Source organism: Onychomys torridus, chromosome 4 (assembly GCF_903995425.1).
Source record: "Onychomys torridus chromosome 4, mOncTor1.1, whole genome shotgun sequence".
Classification (NCBI taxonomy): domain Eukaryota; kingdom Metazoa; phylum Chordata; class Mammalia; order Rodentia; family Cricetidae; genus Onychomys; species Onychomys torridus.
The window spans coordinates 78,321,560-78,346,354 of NC_050446.1; the positions used below are offsets into that span (position 1 = coordinate 78,321,560).

The following is a 24,795-nucleotide window of genomic DNA, read 5'->3' on the forward strand; positions in this document are numbered from 1 at the left end:
GGCCCGCAAGATCAGGAAGCACGGGGGAGGATCTCAGCGGGCAATTAGTCACCTGAACATCCCGAGGCTCACCACTGCCTGCTAGCCACCCGTGCATATTCCGTAGGTGCAGAGCTGTAGCTGGCATTTGAGAGGTTCCTAGGAAGTTGGACTCCCAGCCCTGGAGCGATTGCCTTCCTCCTCCAAGGGGCGGGGCCAGCCCTGGCACCACCCTTGCCCAGTCTCAGATGGCTGTAGTGCTTACTTTTGTTACCAGTGAAAGTAACCCAGGACTTTCTAGATGGGGAAGTCCTGGGTAGTTTACCAAGACTCTGAGGTTCTGGTTACAGCCTCTGTTCTCAGAAGGCCAGGGAGGGGACCCGAACAGTTTTCAGTATCTGCTGTACCAGGTTCCTGCTTGAGTAGCCAGCCCTTCCCACCCTGCCTCACTGAGTCAGTTAGCTGTCAGCTGGCTCAGTCAAGGTGTCCACAAATAGCTTCTCTGTGTGATCTCACCGGAAGCTTATCTGAGTGACTCATTGATTCCCTTTTGAGTGCTTGCCTCCTTGGTGAGGGTGGGAAGTAAGCTCCCTCTGCCCCTGCTTCAGAAGGGGAGGAGCCAGAAGGGGGGAAATCCCTTACTGAGCCGCAGAGGATTTTAAGCTAGAGGAAGATTGCCAAATCTGTAACAAGGTTTGTAATGAAAATAAGAGAGAAAGAAAGAGACTCTCCTGGGCTGGAGAGATGGCTGGGTGGCTAAGAGTGCTCGTTGCTTTTGCAGGTGACCCAGGTTCAGTTCCTGTGCCCACATCAGCCAGCTCATGCCTGCCTAGACTGCAGCTCCAGGAACTCAAGTCCTTTCACTTCCCTGGGCACTTGTACATACTTGGTGCACGTATATATGCTCAGGCATAGATACACATACAAGTAAAATAAATCCACTCAAAAAGCCGATTGTTAAATCAACTCTATGAAAAAGCAGTCAATGACTACTGATATGTCAGAGACGGGCAACCATCACTTTGGGATGCTGAAGTGACATACTTCCCACCACCAACTTATAGGAGGCTTCTATGTTTACTCCCTGGCCAGAGTTACCATTTTTGGAACCAATCTTACATTCCAGGCACTCTGTAGTTCTCACACACTGCATGATGCCTTAGGCATTTGGAGTCTCATTTCACTTGGTAAATGTGACTACCCAGTATTGAAACCTCAGTATGGCTCCAAGTTCTTCACTTGTCTGTGTTACCCCTTAGCATGGTTTGTAACTGCGTTAGCTTTAAAATGGAAGCACTCCTGTTGGATGACGGGATGTGAGTATGGGAGTAGACGGCAGGCCCAGGTTCACCTGCTCTGCTCTCCCAGAAATGATCGTGACAAGGGTGTAAAGGCAGAGGGTGCATGTGTTAGCCATGTGCCGTTGCACACTGAAGCACTCCAGGGGCTTCTCCAGAGAACTCTGTTCCCTTTCTAGCAGATTCCAACCACGAGCCCTGCCACTGACCCCTGCACATGTGTGAGCTTCAGAAGAGAGGAGGGTGGACTGTAAGGAAAGACACAAGGCTGAGGCAGGTGGCAGTGGCCCTCAAAGACATTTAATGACAGGAGAATGCCTTTTGTGTAATCAGTGAAAGAAAACAACATGATAACCAAGCATGCTAGTATACATCTGTAAGCCCAGCACTCAGGGGCTAAGGCAAGAGGATCATGAGTCCAAAGCCAGCTTGAGCAACAGAACGAGACCCAACCCCCCCCCACCCCCACCCCCCCCCCCCCCGCAAAAAAAAAAACAAAAAAACATAGTCACAAGAAGCCACATGTGTGATGTCGTGCATATGAAATGTCCAAAATTAGATTTTGGTTTCTGGGGTGGAAGGGTTAGAAAATGGGACTTTGCTATGATTAATTGCAAGTTCCTTTTAGCAAACACGTTTTGAACTAATGGTTATGATTGCAACCATGGCTATACAAAAAGCTCAGTCACCGAATTGTTCCCTTGAAAGAGTGGGTTTTATGGTCTGAATTACACTTCAGTTTCTTAAAAATGACCAGCTAGGACTTGGGAATACTGGGCCCATTTTCCTGTACCTGGGGTGTTGAGAATGCAAACACAGTGTCCACACTGTGTTGTCTCCTGCAGGTTTTCAGCCCTCTGGGGCATCAGTTCTCTAATGTTAAAATGAAGGTTCCACTGCCTACAGGGTGCTTAACAGTTTGCTATGGCCATGTTACTGAGGTCCTGTCCTCCTCCATGGTAGACGGTGTGTACTCTCTAAGGAAGCCACTTCGTCATTTGTTGGAGGGTTCTTGTTCTGGTCTCCCTCCCTGTAAGAGGACAACATCCATGAGTGAGGGTCTAGAATTGGAGTGTGATGACCTATCTTTCCTGACTGATTCCAGGGTTTATTTGCGGCACAACAAGTGAGGCAGATGGTGGTGGCTTCTAAAACTTGTGTCACACTATTTTTCAAGCAGAACCCTTCTTCCCTGCTCCCCCCATTTGTTTTCAAGGCAGAAGCATAAAGAAGTGAGGGTGGGCCCTGCAGCCGGCCAGCTCCGTGGGGATGCAGAGTTGTTGTATGCAGCCAGCCACACCAGCCATAACATGTGGGCGCCGTATACTGACACTTCAGCACTCTGATCATAGGGTCATCTTTGGCTCAGGGTCAGAGCTGGGAGGCCAGAACACCAAGTCTGTCTCCTTCCCTTCTTTGATGAAACAGTCTCACTCTGTCCTCCAGTGTCTGTCTCCCTGTTGGCCACCTCCACAGTAGTCATGTCACCCCAAGAGTCCAGAGCCTTCCCTTACCCTATAATTCTACCTGAAGCCCAGACCATTATTCTGGTTCACTTTCCTATTGAGAGTATCTCAATTATTATTTTTTTCCTTCCAGCTATGTGTATTTGGTGTATGTGTGGTGAGGGGATTGCCACAGCATGCTCGTGGAGATCTGTGGACATGGTGTTATCAGTCGGGCCTCTCTAATAATGCCGTCATTCCCATTTCACAGCTGAGTAAACTGAGGCTCAGAGAAGGCATTGCTTGTCTCAGGCTACCCTGTAAGACTGGAGCTGCCTAACCCACTGCTGTAGGGAGAGCTTTGGGAAGAGGAGGCACTGGGTTGAAGGGCAGGGCAGCAAAGACAGGAACATCAAATGAGAATTTGGTGGTGGTCGGAGCCAAAGATGAGCACTCTTGACAGAGTTCTGGTCGGGGCTGGACCTTTACACGGCCACATGTGGAATTAAAGGGAAGGCACACATCAGGGCAGGAAGGGGGGGGGGTGGCTGTTCTTGTGAAGTATAGCTAAGTCCCAACGACAGATGAATTAGGAGCAAGCAGCTGGGACAGGATCAGAGGCCAGTGGCTCCTGTGGTCCCTTCCGGCCCTGGCTGTTGGTTTTGCTGGAGTCTTGTTTGTGTGTTTGTCAGTGAAGCCATAGTGCAAAGAAATTCTCTTTGGAACTTAGACAAGGAGATAAAAAGATTCAGATTGTTTTTCTCCTGCCACATAGCAGTGAGCTGAAATGTGCACAGTGAGTCGTGCAGGCCAGCAGTGCACTTCTATGTTAGGAAGATGAGATATGCTGACTAGTCAGAGACCTGGTAATGGGGTAACCCTGGGCGGGGGCACCAGCAAAGGTTACAGAAGTTACCCAGGTGGGGAGAACACCCCTGGAAAGAGAAGAGCAGTACTCAGAGCATGACAGAGTGCAGGCAGGCAATACCTGAGCTGTGGTAACAGTCATGGTGACATACAGAACTGAAGGGCTTCACATCTAGGTGTAGGAGGCCACGGCCCATGAACACATATTTTGGGTTGGTCTGTCTCCCTACAAATCCCCAGAGTGTCCTGGAAACCATGGTGGAGGCCAGGCCAGACTGGAATGGCCCCACAGAACTGCAGGTAGCCCAGCATCCTGTGACCCCAGCAGCACACCAGGACTGGAAGTTACGTTCACAGGAGGCTCATGCTATTGTCCTAGAATTGTATGCCAGCAGATCTGGACTGCCCTCCTTCACGAGATGATTACATTCCTGGGAGCTCCAGGAATAAAAGCAATTCATCACCCATCATCAGAACGTAAGGAGACATCCCATCTCTTTGCTCCATATGGCCCATTAACTCAGCCTGCAGGTGGTTCTCTACCTACAGCCCAGCCCATTTGCCCTCTCCAGTGTCCTCAATGAAAAAAAAGTTTCCATTTAAAAACAAACAAAACAAAGAAATGAGAAGCTGAAGGGAATAGGACTCCATACTGTTGTGAGACTTCCTCCCTGAGTAGATGTAAACAAATGTAAACAATAGCTACCTCTCTTTATAAGGCCCTGTAGTTGTGGGGGTTTGTTTTTGTTTTCTCTGGGGGCCCACTACCCAGCTCCCAAATAAGTACACAGAAACTTATTCTTAATTAGGAATGCCTGGCCTTAGCTTGGCTTATTTCTAGTCAGCTTTTCTAACTTAAATTATCCCATTTCTCTTTAACTATGTTTTGCCTCTGGGTTTTTTACCTTTCTTTATTCTATATATTTTTTCCTTCCTTCTTACTCTGTGGCTGGCTAGGTGGCTAGGTGGCTGGGCGGCTGGCCCCTGGCCCCCTGCTTTCCTCCTCTCTCTCCTCACTCTTCTCTCTCCTCTTCCTCTTTAGCTTAGATTTCTCCTCCTATTTATTCTCTCTGCCTGCCAGCCCTGCCTATCCTTTCTCCTGCCTAGCTATTGGCCATTCAGCTCTTTATTAGACCATCAGGTGTTTTAGACAGACAATAACACACAGAGTTAAACAAACACAGCAGAAAAGAATGCAGCACTTCTTTGCATCATTAAACAAATCTTCCACAGCATAAATGAATGTAACACATCTCAAAGTAATATTCCACAAGAAGGCCCCAACAACAAGCCAAAGTACAGTTCCCCAGTAGTTCACCCTGGGAATCATTGCATTTATTAGACTGACTTACAGAGCATGGGGGAGGGTCTGGAAGGGGCATGAGTGAATTGGTCACTTTTCTATTGCTGCGATTAAAACACCATGACCAAGGCAACTTATAGAAGAAAGGTTTTATTTGGGATTACAGTTCCAGAGAGATGCGGATGAGTCATGGTGGGGTGGAAGCAGCAAGCAGTCATGGGAACTGGAGAAGGAGCTGATAGCTCACATCTTAAACCACAAGCAGGAAGCTGAGAGAGTGAACCAAGTTGAGAGAATGGCCCAAGTCTCTTAAACACTCAAAGCCAGTCCCCAGTGACATACTTCCTCCTGCAAGGCCACACCTCCTAAATCTACCCCAACAGCACCACCAGCTGGGGAACAGTTATGCAAATCCCTGATACTATGGGGGCCATACAATTGGAAGCATCACAGTGAGTGACTGCAGGACAGCTGGACTGGAAAGCCTTCACCCAGCATAGATGATGGCTCCCAGGTGGCTGCAGAGATGGAGCCCCTCCCCTCTTAGTCTTCCCCAGCCTATATACTCTAGCCCTTCCCCAAGACCTGAGGTCACACCGTTAGGGCAGAATTGCATACAATTGGCTGGGAAGAGAGGTTGGATACTCAGGTAAGGGGTCAGTGATTCTCCCCCTCCCTCCTTCTGTGAGGGAATGTCTACAGTCTGCAGGCCCAGTCATGATCAGTCATGATTGCCACTTGCCAGCAGGTACAGCTGACCTGAGGAAGATGGCATCTATTTGCCCGGAGGACCACACTCCGCAAGACATACACAGTTGAGTTCCTTCCGTAGGATGTCTCATTCAAAGGCAGGGAAGCCACAGCAAGCTGTGTGAAGGGCTTGCAGGCTGCCTTTGCTTTGGCAAGTTGCCAGCCCTAGTCCAGCCAGGAGGCGCTGATTCACTGTTTCCATTAGGTCCTCTTCAGTGTTGGTGGGCAGATCGCAGGCAGCCTCCCAAGCTCACTCTCGGCTCATCCATGTGCATTTATGACCCCACAGGGAGCAGCTTTTTAATGAGGCTAATGTGAGGCTGCAAATAGGAGCTTGTAAAACTGACAGCAAGGGGCTTCGGGCCAGAGCCCAAAGTTGCAGCTGAAGTATACATGATCCCTCTCACTCTGTAGTCAGACCAGAATGCCGCTGTGCCAGGACAACAGGACAAGGCCTCTCTGGGGAAGGCTTGCCCTTCCTTCCAAGAGGGCTGCCTCCAGGCTCTCTTCCCCCCAGAATGAGCCTTCCCACGTAGGGTGTGTGTGTAGAGCATTCAAGTCCTGGCTTTCCCATAAGGATGGGACTCCTTGAGTGCAGGCCTGTGTGCATGGCCAGGACAAGGAGCCAGGACAGCTGAAGCTCCAGGGCCTCCTCGAAGAACCCAGGCCAACCTCCAGCCCTAAGTATCCTTATGAGGGAGCAAGTCATCATAGTCCTGCATGTGAAATACAAAAGTGTACGAGTTCTTGAAAATAACAGGAAAAAAACAAGATGACCTTGGATTTGGGGTGGTAAGTTTTCAGATGTGATCCATGTGAAAGAAATGTAAGATGGATACATTAAAATTCAAAACTTGTGAGGGCCAGGAAGAGCATGAGTCAGTGAGGCGATTGTTGGACAAGCATGAGGACCTGAGTTGGCTCCACAGCCCACAAGTCAGACTCCAGCATAGTAGTAACCCAGCGCTTAGGACACAGAGACGGGAGGATCCTAGGAGTCATTGGCTGCCAGCCTAGTCAGCAAGCTCCTGGTCCACCAAAAGACCCTGTCTCAAAGTAAAATAAAATAAGGTAGAGAGAAAAATGAAGACTTGATACTGACTTCTGTTCATTACATGCACACATGTGCACACACACACACATGTATGTATATACACATACACCACACACAGTTTGTTTCAAAACCTCTGTCAGGCATGGTGGCACACATCTATAATCCTAACAGGAGAAGTAGAGGTAGGGGAATCAGGAATTCAAGGCCAGCCTCGGCTACATGGTGAGTTTGAGGTCAGCCTGAGCTTACCTGTCTCAAAATAACAACAAAAACTGCTTTGTAAGGTACACCTTCAAGAGAATGAAAAACCACAAACAAGGAGACATTTTGCAAATGGTGCATCAGATAGAAGATTGTTATCTAGAACATACAGGGAAACCTTCACACTCAATAATAAGAAATCAAGAGCCTGTTTTTTAAATGGGCCAGGACTTGGGGATGTGGCTTAGCGGTAGAGTGGTTGCATGGCATGTGCCCTGGGTTCAGTCTCCAGTACTCAAAAAAAGAAAAAAAAAACTCAATTAAAGTGGACCAAAGAGTTTATCAGATTCTTTAGCTACGAAGATCTATGGTGGCAAGTAAATGTACACCAAGATGCTGCATGTCACCTATCGAGAACTGCGAACTCAGCAGCAATGGAATACGGCTTTACATCTGTTGGAGTGGCCGAAGTCCAGGGTCCTGACACCACCAAGTGCTGTGAGCAACTCCAGGAGCTGCCGTGGAGTACACAGTGGTACAGTGAGAATTTCCTTACAAAACTAAATGTATGCTCAGCAGACAGATCGGTGATTACACTCCTTGGTATTTCTCCAAAGAAATTGAAAACTTCTGCCCACACAGAAATCTGCTCATGGATGTTTGTAGACACTTTCTCCACAGTTGCTGAAACATGGAAGCAGTGAAGTGAGTGAATGAGTAAACAAATTATGGCACATCTAGTCAGATGAAATACTATTCATAGCTAAGAAGAGACGGCCTAGCCATCCATGAAATACATGGAGGAGACTGAAATGAGCCAGATGTGGTACCACACACCAGTAATCCTAGCTAGCACTTGAGAGGAAGAGGAAGGAAGGTTGAAAGTTCTAGGCCAGCCTGGGATTCTTAAGCTAGAACCTGTCTCAAAAAGGAAACTGAAGGTTGAGGAGATGGCTCAGCTGTGAAGGCATCTGCCATGCAGGCATGAGGACCAGAGTTCAGATCCTCAGAACTCATGGAAATGCCAGGTGAGCATGGCAGCCCCACCTGTAATCTCAGCCTTGGAAGGCAGAGATAAGGGATCTCACAACCAACTAGTCCGCAAGATCTGATTCTTCCCCCATAACAGCTGAGATATTGCCACCTCCAGGAAGCCTTCCTTATCCACCACGCTGAGTACTTTAGCTCAGAGCTTGTTTGCTACCTGTGGGGACACTACTGCAGGCCTCTGGGCACCATGCTGACCTAGCAGGGATACTCTCTGCACTTCTTCACTAGGCTGCATGCTCCTGAGGGCAAAGGACCTTTCTTCTTCACCTTTATGTCTGTTCCCAGAACACAACTGTATCTGCCAGGGCAGATGATCACCAACAATTTTGAGTACACGAATGAACAAATGTAGAATAAATGACCCAATGGTGATGCATCGAACATGATTATTTATGAATAAGAATTGTTGTGGTCTTTAAAAAATAACAGAATAGTGTGGCTTTGGGCTCTTCCTCCCAATGGTGTTAATCTCATGACCTCTTTGAAAGTATGAAGTCATTCATAAAAACATTCCTACTTACTAAACACTGCGCGTTAGACCTTTCACTATGCACCTAGCTATTCATACCTCTTTCAGACCTCAAGAGTCTTAGAACTCAGGAGCTATTCTTAGGCTTCCTGTACTGATGAACAGATTGAGGTTCAGAGAGGTGAAGGAACTACTTCAGAGTTGAACAGCTAGTAAGTGGCCAGGCTGGGCTCAGAACCCTTACCTCTGTGGCTCATGCTTCTAAATTCTTGGGGAATTTAGTGATCAAACTCCTTGGAAAGTAGAAGCAAAGCTGCCTGCAGCCGGTGTGTTTTCTAAGCAAGACTCCAGTGTACGACATCTCTGACTAACACATTCGTGTTCTGTTAATAACTACCTTGGCCGTCTGCCCTGGACCTTGTGACAATCTCCCTTTTTCACTCCCCAAGGAGTGAATGATTTGTACTTGTTCTCGGCACTCAGCACCTTTCATCCTTCTTTTCCTGGACCAGCTGATCCTGGAGGTCTCACCCACCCCCTCTGAGGTCTGGCAGTACCACTCCCCTCTTAGGGTGCAGGGCTGACTTTCTGCAAGGGTGTGGGAAGTCTGTCTGCCTGCCTGCAGATAGTGTAAGGCCATGGCCAGGATCCTTTGCCCTAGCTGCAGGCCTGGCTGTATGGTGTGAGAATTGTTCCAGATCTTGTGTTCAGATCCTAGTGCCCTGCAACTTGCACAGGCCACAAAGGAGGGCCAGCCACTGTATGGCTGTGAAAGACACACCTGTTCAGAGTCACAGTAGCCAAAGTACTCAGGTGTGGTAGTTAAAGAGGGCTTCCTGGAGGTGGCAGCATCTCAGCAGGAGGCAGAGGCTAAGGATGAGGCATACAAGTGAATCTCCAGCTGAGTGACATGCAGTTGACTCCCCTTGACGCTCTTCTAAAGAGGGGAGGCACATCTTCCCCTTGATTGCTTCTCCCCTCTGCAAACCTGCAACGGTTGTGCTGATACTGTGTTTGTCTAACAACACCTTGAATAATGGGGGAAACATCTAAAATTCTGCTATGCAAAAAGAACGATCTATAATGTTAAATGACTTCCATTCTAGACTCTTTACAGCCAACTATGAAGGTGTGTGTGGGAGGCCGGGTGGTGGTGGCGCACGCCTTTAATCCCAGCACTCGAGAGGCAGAGGCAGGTGGATCTCTGTGAGTTCGAGGCCAGCCTGGTCTACAAAATGAGTTCCAGGAAAGGCACAAAACTACACAGAGAAACCCTGTCTAAAAAAAAAAAGTGTGTGGGGGGTGGAGGGTTGCTGGTGGTTTCATTTTTTTTCCTAAGAAAGAAATCATCTTTGCCTTCAGTACAAATTTTCACATAGAGTGAGATGTGGCCCCATCATTCTATTCATGTAAATGTGTCATCAGTGCATATATCAAGTAGTCCTATTTCAAGAAGCTAAGAAAAAAAATCCTTCTACCCAGAATTGCTGAAATTAGCAAGGAGGAAAAGGAGTTGAAATCTGTGTTCTCAAGGAATATGAAAAGCAGGTAGATTTCTTGGCCACTAACGAATGACGCCTCCATGAAGGTAGGGTCGCAATTTGTGTTGTGAACTATTATTTCCCCAGTGTCCAGCAAGTGTCAGCAATAGAGTAATAGGACCCAGAGAGATGACTCCATGATGAAGAGTGCTTGCAGAGGACCTGGGTTTAGTTCTCAGCCCTCATATCAGGTGTCTCACAGCAGACTCTGAACTCCAGCTCCAGGGGATCAAATACCTTCTTCAGGCCTCCAGGGGTACCCAGACTCAAATGCATATACCCACACATACATATAATTAAAATGTTTTAAATTTTAAATATGGTAACAACATAAACATTTGTTCTGCATGTAAATTCTTATTTAAGTATATCTTTGAACAGTCCTGATTGTAAATACTTTATTGTTGTAAAATCTTAAGGAATCGCTGAGCATTAGTGTTACACGCCTTTAACACCAGCACTCAGGAGGCAGAAGCAGGTGGATTTCTGAGTTCAAGGCCAGCCTGGTCTATAGAACAAGTCCCAGGACAGCCAGGCCTACACTGAGAAAACCTGTCTTAAAAAACAAAACAGAAAAAAACCTTAAGGAATCAACTTTGAATTTTTTGTTACAAATGATATCTGTAGATATCCTGTTCTACAGTTCAGACAGATTCCATTTTCATCCTGTTGTACAAAAATTATTGAACAACATAAGAATAATATATAATGCACACTCCTTATTAATATGTTAATATATTCCTATAACTATTTTAACAAATGTGTGGTTGTCCAAAATTTGTTAGACAATATTTCAAGCACTTGGCTTACCACATTTGGGTGTTTTGGTTTGGTTTGGTTTTAGACAGAGTCTCACTTGGTATCCCTGGCTGGCCTAGAACTCACTATGTAGACCTCAAACTCACAGAGATCCTCCTGTGTGCCTTTTGATTTTTGTTGGCTTATATTTTTTTTTTGAGACAATAAGTTGCCCCCACTGACCTGGACTTATTATGAGACAGAGGCTAGCCCGAAACCCTCATCCTTCTGCCTCTGCCACCAGAGCTCAGAGAGGACAGGTGTGTACCACACTCAGCTTCCTGCATGTGTCTTTTGAATGCGTTGTTTACAAAAGTAGCTCACAGAAATTAGTGTACTTTCCTTCTGTGGGTCAAGAACAGAATGTGGTAAAGTACCACGGTCATGGGTGGGTGTTCCTTTTTAAGAGGAGGTCGTTGTAAGCCTCATGCTTCTGGGGTTGCTCAAGTTCTTGATGTGTTACTCTGTCTCTTAGAGCGAGGCCACCTAGAGTCTCTTGAAAAGTATTCAGAGTAACACAGAGCCTTTCCCACAGAAGCAGCTCAGTAATTCTCAGGTTGGTTTTCTGCCCCAGCTACCGTGCTGTGGTTCTTGCTATTTTTCCCACAGTCCCCTGTCAGTTTAATTTTCTGAATCGGTCTGCATGCTTAGGCAGCCTCCTCTGAGTCTCATGCAAAGAAGCCAACATCAGTGAGTGGTTGTATTTGGACCGAGTTTGTGCTTTAGACAACTTGAGCAGCATGCCCCATCCCTGCTGGCTGGTTTCCTCATGAGCACCCAATGTGTTGTCTGGGGTCAAAAGGTTGTCTACTGGAGTGGATGGAAGTGTCCGAGTGCTCCCAGGGGACTCTGAGTCACAAGCACTATTGCGGGGAGGGGGCGGGTGGCAGTCTAATGTTCTGTTAGCCCTTACCACCTCTCCAGACCCTTGCCCTGTCTAGGACTGCCCTGAGAAGCTGAGGGAGAAAGGAGCAGCCACATCACTAATTCCACAGGCGAAAATAGGCTGTCAGGGCCTCCAGCCCTGAGGCAGGGAGTCTGGCTTTTGGCTAACCCTTTGCTCAGGAGAACGGGGCTAGGGTGGCTAATACCTCTGTGTCTTACTTCACCAGCCTTTGATCTTGCTCCTAGGCCACTTGGGCTGTTGTAACTGTAAGTTCTTATAGCTTAGTGCTGGGCTCCTGCCCCACCAAAAAAACCTCACAGGAAGAGCACCTTCTGGTAACTTGGCTAGAGCGAGGTATTAACCAGAAGGTGGTTATTATTTGGTTTTAATTTCCTGCCCTTTAAGGAAGACAAATCGGGGAGTAGTGAAATGGTTTGGTGCGTAAAAGCCTCCAAGCCTGACGGTCTGCACTGCCTGCAGTTCCATCCCTGAGATGTCCGTGGTAGAAGGAGAGAACCCACAAGTTGTCTTCTGAACTCTGTGTGTACACGTGGGTGGGGCTGGGGGTGGGTCGATTCAGTCCCATCCCCCCACACATACATATTCACACACACACAAAATAAATAAATGTAATAAAAACAAAATTTTAAAGAAAGGATATGAGCTATGCCTAGTGGCATGAGCCCGTAATTCCAGCTCCTTTGGAGGCTGAGGCAGGAGAATCACAGATTCAAGGCCAGCCTAGGCAAGTTAGTGAGGCCCTCTCCCAAAAAGTAAGGTGAGTGCGAGGGACATAGTTCAGTGGTCGAGCACTTGCCTCGACTTGGGTGGTTCAGTCTCCAGTACTGAGGAGGAGGAGAATGGGAGAGATGGAGAGATGGGGTGTGCTGTGCTGGTGGAAGTGTCTCCAGTCCTGTGCACTCCCCTTGGAGTCTGAACCTCAGCCCCATCCGAGAGACAGTGTGGCTGCTGCTGAGTCCCCATCCCACTCTGCGGCGTTCTAACAAGGCAAATGACCCGGCCCGTGTAAAGCCATGTCCCCCGGAAGAATGGGCACTACAGTAGTAGCTACTGGTAGACCTCCGTAAGGGCTTGAAGGCCTGTTTACCCACTTTCGGCATAGAGTATAGAACAGGCACAAGCCTGCTTCCATGTTGTTCACTTATGGTCAGCTTTTCGGTCTCGGACTCAGTTTAGACATCCTGTTCTATGTGTGTGCACACACACACACACACACACTTCTCTTTCTCATCTCAGAATCGTGTCCTCACCTGAACTCCTGGTTATCACAGATTTCCATGTGATAGATTGGCCCAGGAATTAGCTGTGCATTTGGGTACTCGATGAGTCAGTTTCGCGTGAATGATTGACAGTTTACCAGGCATACTCAATCCACATTTCAGCTTACCCTTCTGGTTTTGTTCCTCTTCCCTTTGCCTCAGCACCCAAGCCCTCGCATCTGAGCTTAGACTCTCAGCATAAATACCGTTCAAATAAGGCTTTTTCTAGGATCCACTGTCTTGTGCCCCATTTGAATCCCTTTGAAGAGTATTCCTGCCTTTGCTTCTTAATACTTTGTCCTCCGATGACTAATACACAGCAACAGGGTGTTAAATGTTCTATATATAAAATTTCATCTGAAGCTGAACATGATGGCATAAGCTTATAATCCCAGCACTGGGATGTAGAGGCAGGAGTTCAAAGTCATCTTCAACTGCACAGGGAGTTTGCAGCCAGCCTAGAGTACATGAGAACCTGTCTCAAAAAACCACATCAACTCCTTACCCCATCCCACCCCCACAATGCCAAAAACCAAAGCAGAGACTAGAGACACTTTTAAAGGGAGGAGGGGAGTGGGACTGTGCAGCTATTGGAAACCATTTCATGGGGCAGCACAGATTGTGTTTTCAGAAGCTCATAGACAGAACTCACCCAAGCTCCCAGCTCCTGTCTCCTCACAAGAGCAGAGAGTAACTCTATGCACCTGATCTTCATGTGAAGGATGTGGGGTACGTGGTGGTCCTGCTGTCTGGTACATGCATGAGGGTCCCTGAACTGAGGAGGGAAAGGTTCTGCAGTCACAGGCTTACTCCATGGGAGTCACTGGCAAGGCTAGGGAGAATGCTAGTAGTGGGTTGTTGAGTCTGAAGGGCAGTTATGTTACAGCCTGGCTTTGGGATGAAGTATCAGAAAAATCTAAACTACATTCAGCCGCACACAAAAAAGACATTTTTACATTAATATCGTCAGGGCAGCAGGTGGAGGGATATTTACACACACGTGCCCATGCACACACACACACATGCACACACAAGTGTTATTATGACTGTGAAACAGAGAAATCAGCAATCACCCGTTCTTGACCATTTAGCAGTTAAGTACAAGAACAGCAAGTGTGGGAAAGGGCTTGAGGGTTCACTCAAGTGCTAGAGAGGACTTGAGGTGTCTTCAGATGGGTCCTGCATTGCAGAGAAGCAGTTGAAGCCATCTTCTTTTCATTTGAACTAAAGTTCTGGTGTGTCAGCATGGTGTGCTGCCCTTCGGCTCCTGTATGGCATGTGCCTGGGAGATACCACGCCTCTGCAAGCAGAAACCAGGGTTAATTCCTGGGTGTCGCCCACTTGTGAGGAGGCGGGTTCCCAGGCTTCAGGGTGGAGTTTCCCACCTACCTCAACACCACCCTCTCTGGGCACTAGAGAGGGATCATCTGGGAAGAAAATGGGCTGGAGCCAGCTGAGAGGACAGCCCTGGAACACAGCCTAGAGAAGTAACAGACTGGTGTGCTGGCCTGCCCGACGGCTGGCAGCCTGGGGGACATGCTGTGAGCTTTGCCGCTTTACTAGAAGAATTACTACTCACTCTGGGTTTCCGAGAAGGATAGAAAGATACCATCTAGTCTTCCCTGGACAAAGGCACTTGGATTTCTTCATACGAGCATCGAGGAGGCGTGGGAGAGTTACAGACTGAGAACAGGGAGGCAGGGTGAGGAGCGGCAGCAGAGGCCAGTTTTGAACTATGGAGGTGGTAAAAGCACGAAGGTCTGGTGGCCAGTTGGTGGCACGGGAGGAAGAGAGAATGGAGAAGGTTGACTCAGATGTCTCTGGTTCAGCAACTGAGTGGATATGGTTCTGCAGAGAGGGAAGGGTAGAGGAGGAACAGGAGGCTGCAGCCTTGGGAAACCAGGTCTTCCCAGATTCAAGGATCGGGCAGCCATGAGAAAACCTGACTGGTACAAGAGCATGGCTCTGTGTGGACTTATGCGCCCAGAAATGGCAAGAGAGGAAGCACAGCCAGGCAGAGCCCTGGGAGCTTGGGCCATCCACCTGGCCTGCAGGGCCAAGTTTAGTCCAGAGAGAGACTCTGACTTAGACAGAAGGTATGGAAGACTTGAGAACTGATATCCAAGGTTGTTCTCTGACTGCCACACACATGCTGTGCATATCACACACACACACACACACACACACACACACACACACACACACACACACACGGTGAGGGAGAAAGAATGAAATGTCAGATCCGCAGAGACCCTAAATCAGCAGTTCTCAACCTGTGGGTTGTGACCCTTTCACAGGGTTCACCTAAGAGCATCAGCAAACACATTTACACTTATTATTATTTACAATTCATAACAGCAGCAAAATTATGAAGTAGCAACAAGAATAATTCTGTGGCCCAGCAGTGGTGGCGCACACCTTTAATCCCAGCACTCCGGAGGCAGAGGCAGGTGGATCTCTGTGAGTTCAAGGCCAGCCTGGTCTACAGAGGGAGTTCCAGGATAGCCAGGGCTGTTACACAGAGAAACCCTGTCTTGAACCCCCCCCCCAATAATAATAATAAGGAATTATATTAAAGTGTCACAGCCTTAGGAAGGCTGAGGACCACTGCTATAAATGGAGAAGGTGACCAAAATTAAAATACCGTTTCATTGCAGCAGCTAGGAATCTCTTCAGTGATGAGTTTCAAGTTCTAGTAACTCCATTTTCAGTTTCTGGTGACCTCAATACCCATTGTCCTACCAGCATTTTGCCACCCGTAAGAAGGGTGAGCACAGCACCTCATGAAGTCTGGGGGACTAAGTGAACTAGGGCTCTGACAGTGCCTGACACAGAAAACTCAGTAAGTCAGCTGTGGTAGGAGCTAGAGAGAGGGCTCCGTGGGTCGGAGTCCTCGCTGTATAAGCATGAGGAGCTAGCTGTGTTTGAAACCTTAGAACCTTATTAAACTGGATGTGGCTGCAAATGTACCTGTCACCCAAGAGGGTCCCTGGGACTCTCTGGTTACCAGAGTGACTCCAGGTTAGGTAAGAAACCATGTTTCAGGGGAATAATGTAGAGAGTGATAGAACAGGGCACTTGGATGGCTTCCTCTGACCCCTGAGTGTGCAAGGACACTCAAACCTGTGTCCTTGTACATGTGTACATGCACCACACATGCATATACCATGCACATGCATTCTCCGTACACACAAAAACATTTTAAAGTCAGCTTTAATCCTGACTGCATTGTTTTCCCTGCTAGAGGAATAAGTTATAAAATAGATAGGGAACAGTCTTTAAAAGCTGTGATTCTGATTATTATTGATAACGGGTTCATAATTATTTTTACCACAGCATTAAGTGAAAGCCCCTTTGGATGGCTGACAAGTGACAAAATAGGAAATTACTAATGGCGTTGCCTGCTCCTGTCACCAGATCTAGTGACATACCAGTTCTCCCTGGGAATCCTTTGACAAGTCAGATGAATTTCCTATGCCCTTGCTTTAAGCGCCACCGCAAATGTGATCCACATGTCCCGAGTGTTGTTTCTGTCAATGAAAAGGGAGAAAGGAGGAGGTGCTGGACCACACCAGGGCTGCCACAGGAACCCCACCCCCACCCCGGCTGTTGGGGCTGTGGCTCACACTTGAATGGCTTTCTCCTCTTTTGTTTAACTCATTTTAATGCCCAGAGCCAACTCTTCCTAGTGTGTTTGACTCAGCTGTTAGAATTTCTGCTTTAGGGAATAGGAGTTTAAGAGTGACCCAGCCACGTGCTCTTTCTCCTTCTGTGCAAATAAATATTTGAGGAAGTGCTTTGGTTCAGGCCTTGTGGAGCCAATACTAGCTGTGATGAGGGTAAGGAGAAGCCAAGAGGGGCTAGCCTCAGCCACTCTGGTACCAAGGAGGATGGATAGACGGAATTGTCACTGCACCTGCAGGATGACCCAGAGACACAGCCAGAGAGGATCCAGGCCAGAGGAAGACAATCCATGTGCCTTTGTCCCACAAGAGAGAAATGTCCCAGGGTGGGGGAGAAGCGGGGGTGGGGGGTGAGGGGGACAGAGGCAGGGCTGGAGGGGGAGACGGAGGCGGGACATGCATAAGTGAAAGGGCCTAGCATTACACAGCTGTGTTCTCACACACATGAGCCACTGAACAGGGGCAGTGTGAGCCTTGGTGGTGTGTTCGCTGATTCTGGACATCTAGGGGCTCAAGTGTATGCATTCTAGGACCATCTCACCTGGGTCTGACCCTACCTGCGAACATTAGTTATGTCCCCCCACCATTGTCCCTAAGTAGCCTGCCCAAGATCACATGGCTAATCACATATCAGCAGTGTTTATGAACTGCAGAGGCCCAGCCTAACTATTCCCTGCTGCTGCATATCCTTGTCACATCCCTGCATGCCAGAAGGGACTCGAACTCAGCCTTGCCCACATTCTAAGGACTCTCTAGTTTTCTCAAGAAATTTTAGATTTCACCCCCAAAGTGACAAGTTAGATTTCTAAGTTTTGTTTTATTTTTTATTTTTTTAAGCAATACATAAGCAAATACCAGGCAGAAGTTTGAACAGTCCGTTAGAGAAGCAGCGGCTCCTGGGATTTGGGAATTCCTGCCCTAGGCTCTGAGTGCAGGGAGCATCTCCATGCTACAGGTTCTACATTTCTGGTGCATGCTAAGAAGCCACACAGTGAGCTGGAGAGATTTATAAGCTGGCATCCCCTGGGATGGGTTCTGAATCTCTCTTCCCTGTTGTTGAAGTGCTAATGAGAAACACTAATTGGACTTGGCCAGGGGCTGGGACAGTCCCCCTCACATAGTAGGAGGGCAGTATCCCTCTCCTGCCCTTCTGGACTTAAAGGAAAAGTGTACTGAGGTGAAAAGGGAGAGCACGCTGCAGGCAGCTGGCCTTTGAAGGAACGGGATTGTGATCATCAGAACTGACCATGCCTAAGTGCAAAGCCAGGTTTTTAATGCCATCCCAGAACCCTGAAAGGAGCACCCTGGCCCAGTCAAGCTTGTTTTAAATATTCAATGGAGGGCCCCTGAGCCTGTCACCTAGTTCTTTGGAAATTCCAAATTCTAGCTCCCTATGAGTAAAACCCCAGCGGAAGAGGTCCACTCCTCTCTCGTTATGACCCCTAGGGCACAAAGCAGAGGAAAAACCACATTCCCAAGGATGGGGGAGTCAGGGGGCTTGTCCTCTGACTGTGCTGTCAGGACAGAGGAGCTGTGGTATGGTCTGCAGAGTTTCCCTTTGCTCCCGGTGTGACCTCTGCATCTTGTTTCTCCCACAGGTGTCCTCTCCCTGCCTGCCTACTTCAGCCCCTACAACGGTGGCTGCCTGGGCCACGATGAGCGAGCTGATGCCTATGCTCAGCTGGAGCTGCGGACACTGGAGCAGTCACTCCTGGCCACATGTGTGGGCAGCATCTCAGAGCTGAGTACGTGTGGGGCCTGGGGAAGCGAGTTCAAAAGGACTCAGTGACTGGGTTCTGGCACTAAGTCAGACAGAACCCCTGAAGCCCCTGCGTCCTTCTCCTGTTCTCATCTGTGGCTTCCGTTTTATTCAAAGCCTAGCCACCACTTGAAACTTAGATATTTACCCACAAATAACGGAGTTTTCCATTCCCACTAGCGTTTAGTGTCGCAAGGACAGGCTTCTTCGCTTTTACCTACTGCTTTCCCCCAGTGCACAGAACGTTCCCCAACACAGCTCCTGGTGGCGTGTGTGCGAGGACGTGTGTGAGAACGCACATTCAATTAGAAGGGGTGAGCCACCCAGTTTGGCTCCTGAAACTCTCCTGGGCTTGGTCTCGCGTGGCCTGGCCTGGCCACTCCTTAGGACACTGAGAAAAGACATCTCCAATGCATCTTCTGAGAGACAGCAGAACAGGCTGTGTCACATGCCACATTGCCTGGTCCCTCCCTCTGAAACCAAAGGTTTTGCTAACCTACTCTGCAGGGGAGGGGACAAAGGTGGAGGCAGATATTTTAATTTTTGTTTCAGAGACTAAAGACCTTAATGAGGCTAGTGATACTTGGCACTGAGCACTGTGGACTTTCACCCTAGACTTTCCATGCATTAACTCTCTGTGCCCAGCAAGGACCAGCCTGCTTGCTAAGTTAGGAAGATTCATTTTTGTAACAGGTCTAGCCGCGTGGAGAGCTCTGGTCCTTAGGTTTTTTTCTCTGTCCCTCTGAACCCATGAAAATTTTAAAGAGAAGAAAGGAGCAGAAACAAAGCAGTTCTTTTAAGGGTGGCCAGATGTTTGAGGGCTTATTTTGAAGACAGTGCTGTGTTCCAGACTCTCGCCTGCTGTTTTTATTTGATGGCTCATAATGAGGGTTGGACCGACCAGCGTGAAACCTAGCACCCCTAATCAAGTCTTTCATGGTTAGTAAGGGGTGAGGGCTTGTTTTCCCATGCCTGGTGGGTGTTTCTGGGCATGGGACCAAGGTTTCACTGAGCTTGGGATCAGTTGATTCTCAAGTACAATACAGGGATGTCCCAAAAGCACCAAGCGCCCACCTGTGCAAGAGCCCAGCCCAGCTACCTCAAGGCTTCATGGACAAGCTGTGCCAAGGGACCACAGATATCTCTGCACTCAATTACACATGGAAACTTTGCAAAATACACTAAAAGTGGGTATCTAGAAAAATAAAATAAGACATGTAAAATGAAAGCCTGATTTTTAAAACATATTCTTAGATAAACACAAAATTACATCAAATTGCTATGGATATCTTTTTCCCCCTTCTTTCTTTTCTTCTCTCCTAAGACAAGGTCTCATGTAGCCCAGGCTGGCTTCAAACTCTGGTATAGCTGATGAACTTGAACTTCTGATCCTTCTACCTCTGTCTGCTACATGGGAATATAGGCATGTACTATCATGCCTAGGTTTATTCCATACGGAATATCAAACCCCAGGTTTTATGCATGCTAGATAGGCACTTTACCAAATGAGCTAGCTACATCCCCAGGCCCTATGGGTATCATTTAAAAAATTCGCTCTTCATTTCTAGAGTTAACCTGTGAGCTATTAACAGGTTTATAGCCAGTACCACCAGTGAGTGGCCTGTCCTAGGGCACAGGCTGCACTTGGTGTAGTATGGGTGCAACAGTCCAGAGCTGGTGGGGGAGGTGAGGCTCCAGCTATGGGCCTCACTAACGTCCATCCCAGTTTGCAGCTACAACCCACCCTTGAACTCCTGGGAGCTTAGTTCCTCTTTTTCTATATTGGAAATAAAAACCCCCTTCCAAGGTGGGTCTAAAGATTAGATGAGATTTTTGCCCATGTTTTTTGTCTATCATACAGCTTAAAAAATAGGAAATGACAGGAGTTAGAAGTCACCCCGAGATGGATAGGCTCCAAGGCGAGCTGTGGCTCTGGCCACTGTTGGGTTGTGGAACAGCCTAAGCTTTCCCACAAGTCCTGTATGAGTTGTCTGTGGTGTCTGTCCCTTGGCCTTGGAGAAAAGCTGCCCTTGGCAAGGATTTAAATTGAGGAAGCCAGCTACCTCTCTGTCTTCATGGTTTTTCTGAACCTCTGAGCCCCTGTGTCCTGTTTTCCCTTAAAGGAAACTCCAGAAGTAGCTTCTCTTGCTGCCTGGAGTCTCTTGCCTGTGTTCTGGCTGGAAATGTGCTGCCAAAGGGTGCTCCACCAATAACAATAAAACAATAATAAAAATAATTAATGCTAATGACTTTTCCCTTGTCCAGCCTTTGGAATGGTATTTCAACACAACATCTCCTTGATGCTATCTCAGACACTGGTTTCTCTTCCTCGTCATCCTGTGGTTCACCAACTGTTAGGACATCTAGACCTAGAGAAAAAGAAGCCAGGTTTCGGCTTTCTGCCACCAACTTAGCTGGTACTGGCTGCTGGAGGCACAGCCTCCTGCTGCTTTTGATGCTGGTTTCTGCCACCCAGGAGCCCCAAGGCAGGGCTGGGATCTGGCATTGTAGGACAAGATTCCTCCTCTCTTGGGAAATATGGGACAGTGTGTGTGTGTGTGTGTGTGTGTGTGTGTGTGTGTGTGTGTGTGTGTGTGTGTGTAAGCAGCGGTGCTGTGAGGACCTCAGGAGGTTCAGGAAAGATGGAGAAATGGTCATAACAGAATGTCAGTGATGCTGCTCTTATCCTCAACTTTAATAAAGTTGGGTACTTAATTCCAAAAAGGTTAAGTGCTTCCCGTGTATTATTTATTCCTTTGACTCCTCAAAATTGATTATGTGCTAGCATCTCCATTTCACAGATGAGGAAACTGAGGCCTGATCATTACTTAGGATACACAGACTAGAAGAGGCTGACCTTCAGTCTGAAGCCACAAGCATTGGACTCTGGAGTATGGGCTCTGATCAGGTTTCTTGGTGATGATTTTTAAACCTGACTGAATTGTTACAATCACTAAAGGATTTTTACAAATTAAAGGTGCCAAATCCTACCCTGGACCAAGGCAGACAAGAGTCCCATTGTCACCTTTTTGGCCCTGGGAGTGACCAGAGCCCCCAAGCAGCTAACTGTAATTTGAGGAATGAAATGAATCAAGAGGTATTCTTTGTGTCTTTTGCGTCCACCTTGGTTGGGGATAGGACATGGGTGGGGTGTTCTAATCCTGTTCATTTATCCCTGCTTGAATCTAGTCACCATCACTGTGGCTGTACTAGGAGAATTTGGCAGCCAGTATGCCTAAGTCAAGCCTTGCCTGTTGTAGTATTTGAAAACGAAATTTATGCACAAGACTACTTCTTCATTTGCTCATCAGGCATTTCTGAACACCTTGTGTATGGGAGACCCTGCACTGCTCTGGGAACACAAAGAAATGCAGAGCCAGATACCCATAAGCTGAGTGATGGAGGCTGACCAGATAAAGTAATGCATTGGTTCTGCTGACTTAAAGTTACTTTATAAGCCAGTTAGAACCTGATTGTCGCTGCTACTCTAGAGTTAGCTGAGTTCCTAAGGCTTCCTGTGGAAAGGGCCGTCTGTGAGAGATTACTCTGAATTCAGGGAGGCTGACCCACAGGAGAGACCCCCTGAGTTCTCAGGCCTGGAGAAGACAAAGGCTCCACTTGTCCCAGAAGAGAGGTGCCTGCAGGTGCTTGGGGTTGTTTCAGACCGTCCTTTCTCAGCATTGTGGCCTCACACAATAACGGGACATTTCCTGTCAAGGGCTGGTGGGACGTTGAAAGACTAAGACAGAAACACAGCACAGGATATGGGGACCTATGACCCCACAGATTCCAGTAAGGCACAGTACAGCCCATAGCACAGTCAAGGTCATGGGTTTTGGAATCAGCTAGTGGGCATAGCCCACATACTCTACTACAGGTTCCCTGTGACCAGAACACATGGGATTAGGATATGATCAGCAGATAAGCCTCAGTGCCTTCATTTAAACGTGGCCATAGACTTGGTCCTTCGCACTGTAAGGATTAAGTTGACTTTCTTTCTAAGGAATTGCATCCTCTGTACATAGTTGAATGTTCAGTGGATGATGGTAGTCATTATCATCCAAAGTCCCAGGGTTTTGCACATGATAGCGTAGAGAAGACTCCACAGAGCCTGTGCTTGGCTGGTTCCCATGGTCAGAGAACTGAGGGAAGGGCCCTGGGGCGGTGGAGAGAGTGGAGATGTTGAAAAGGAAACCACATTAGCATAAGTTCTGGAGGAGACAGCTCTGCCAAGTGTTTGTAATTCAGCTGTAAAGGCAAGACTGGAAATGAAAGGGAAGCCAAATCGCTATTGTGCATCTAGGTGACAGCCTCCTCCTCAGCCTGTTGACTCTGGGGTAAACAGTAATTACAGGAAGTGAAGGGAGCTGCTACCCTAAGAGAATGTGGGCTGGGAACTCAGACTGTCCTTTTCCTCCCTCCCTCTCCAGGTGACCTGGTCTCTCGAGCCATGCACCACATGCAGGGACGCCATCCCCTGTGCCCAGGCACCAGCCCTGCTCGCCAGGCCCGCCAGCCACCGCAGCCCATCACATGGTCCCCTGATGCTCTTCACACACTCTACTACTTCCTGAGGTGTCCACAGATGGAGTCCATGGAGAACCCCAACCTGGACCCCCCAAGAATGACCCTGAACAATGAACGGTAGGTATCACTCTTGCCTAAGCACCAGGTAGGAAATGCTGGCAATTGCACACTGACCTACTGACCAGGCAAGAAGCCTGGTGCTGGCCAACAAGTGTGAGGGGTGGCCTGTGTGCTCAGACAGATGAAGGCCCATGTATGAAGTGAAACTTCTTTCCCCAGGGCAGATGCATTATGGGGTCATCGAGGCTAGGAAGTGGGCTTTAGCCTCAATGTGGAGTTGGTTAGCATAGCATACACTAGCCAGGCTCTGTGAAACTCAGTTTCCTCTACAAAACAAGACATCCTTGCTGATCTGGAAAGGTAGCAATAGGGCTGAGTGAGCAGGCACTTTGAGAAAAAACCCAGAGGACAATGGTATCAGCTGCCACCTCTTTGGATGACAGTACCACTGTTACAGGGGATCTTGGCCATGTTTGGTCCAGCAGCTTGTTTCTTAGGGGCCAGGGAGGTTTGTTGTCTCTAGGGCCCCAGCCCTTCCTAAGCTGAACACATCTACAGGTTGTGAACTTCCAACAGTGACCCAATGAGGGCTTGAGTAGGCGATGTCTGAGTTGCCATGTAAAATTAGGACAGGGCTCCAGTTGTAGGTTCTTAGAAGCTTACTTTTTTGAAACTTTCTGTCTAAAGGATTTTTTTTAAACACAGTGCACCAGAACTGGAGAGATGGCTTGGGGGTTAAGAGTACTGGTTGCTCTTCCAGGGGATCTGGGTTTGATTCCCACCCACTTAACAACTCACGACCATCCATAACTCCAGTCTCAGGGGATCTGATGGCTTCTTCTGACCTCTGCCAGCACCAGGCATGCGTGTGGCACACATACATACATGTAGGCAAAGCGCTTAAGATAATTTTTTTTAAAAAGTCTAAAAGTCTTAATAAATAAATCTTTTAAATAGTATACCCCCAAATAATCTAGGCATGATGGTGCATATGTTTAATCCCAGCACTCAGGAGACAAAGGCAGGTGGATCTTTGTGAGTTCAAGGCCATTCACCTGGTATACATAGTAAGTTCTAGGACAGCCATGACTCTATAGAGAGACCTGCCATCCCTAAAACAAAACAAATGTGTGTATATATAATAATATTTATATATTACGTGTGTGTGTGTGTGTGTGTGTGTGTGTGTGTATTTGGGGTATATACTTACACACACACACACACACACACACACACACACACACACATATATATATATATATACACATATATATTCCAATTAACTATATATGCTGCATATACCTTCTCTGTGGGTTTGAAGTTGTGTTCTCCTTCGTGGGAAAAACCCTCCCTTGGCTTTGGAAACCCTGTTGTACTTACTGCTACCCAAGAGGTCCCAGAACAGGGGAAGAGCCCCAAGGGCTTCACCCACCAGAAGGAAGGTGCCTGAGGCCTTCTCCAGCTGCCTCTGTTGTCTTCAGGTGGCATCAGCCTGCTCCACAGCAAGGGCCCTTCTCCAGGGCCTCTGCAGTCACACAGCACATACACTAGGGTGTATTTCCATACTCTGGTTGGTTACACACGGCTTCTAGGAAGCATTAGTATGCCTGTGGCCATAGAGCCATGTTTGGAGCAGAGCATGCAGTGCTGTGGACCAGGTGGCCTGGGTACAAATAACAACACGGACATTCATGAACCTCGAGACCTTTGTGCAAGGTTCCAAACCTCACATGGCTTCATTTCCTCAGCTGTAAATAGAGGAGTAGTGGAGGAGACTGAAAAGATTCCAGGAAGGCAGCCTATGCTCAGTGAGCATTTACTACATATCAGACACAAGGCTGAGCA

At 47.9% G+C, this 24,795-nt stretch overlaps 1 protein-coding gene across 1 annotated transcript in view; it reads left to right on the forward strand.

The window, feature by feature from the left end:
- Nucleotides 1–24,795, forward strand: part of Abtb2 (ankyrin repeat and BTB domain containing 2) — a 164,303-nt gene that overhangs the window by 104,288 nt on the left and 35,220 nt on the right. The window contains exons 2-3 of the mRNA XM_036185008.1: nt 18,203–18,349; nt 22,794–23,007. Coding sequence (XP_036040901.1) covers nt 18,203–18,349; nt 22,794–23,007 — 361 coding nt within the window. The remainder of the gene's footprint in view (nt 1–18,202; nt 18,350–22,793; nt 23,008–24,795) is intronic.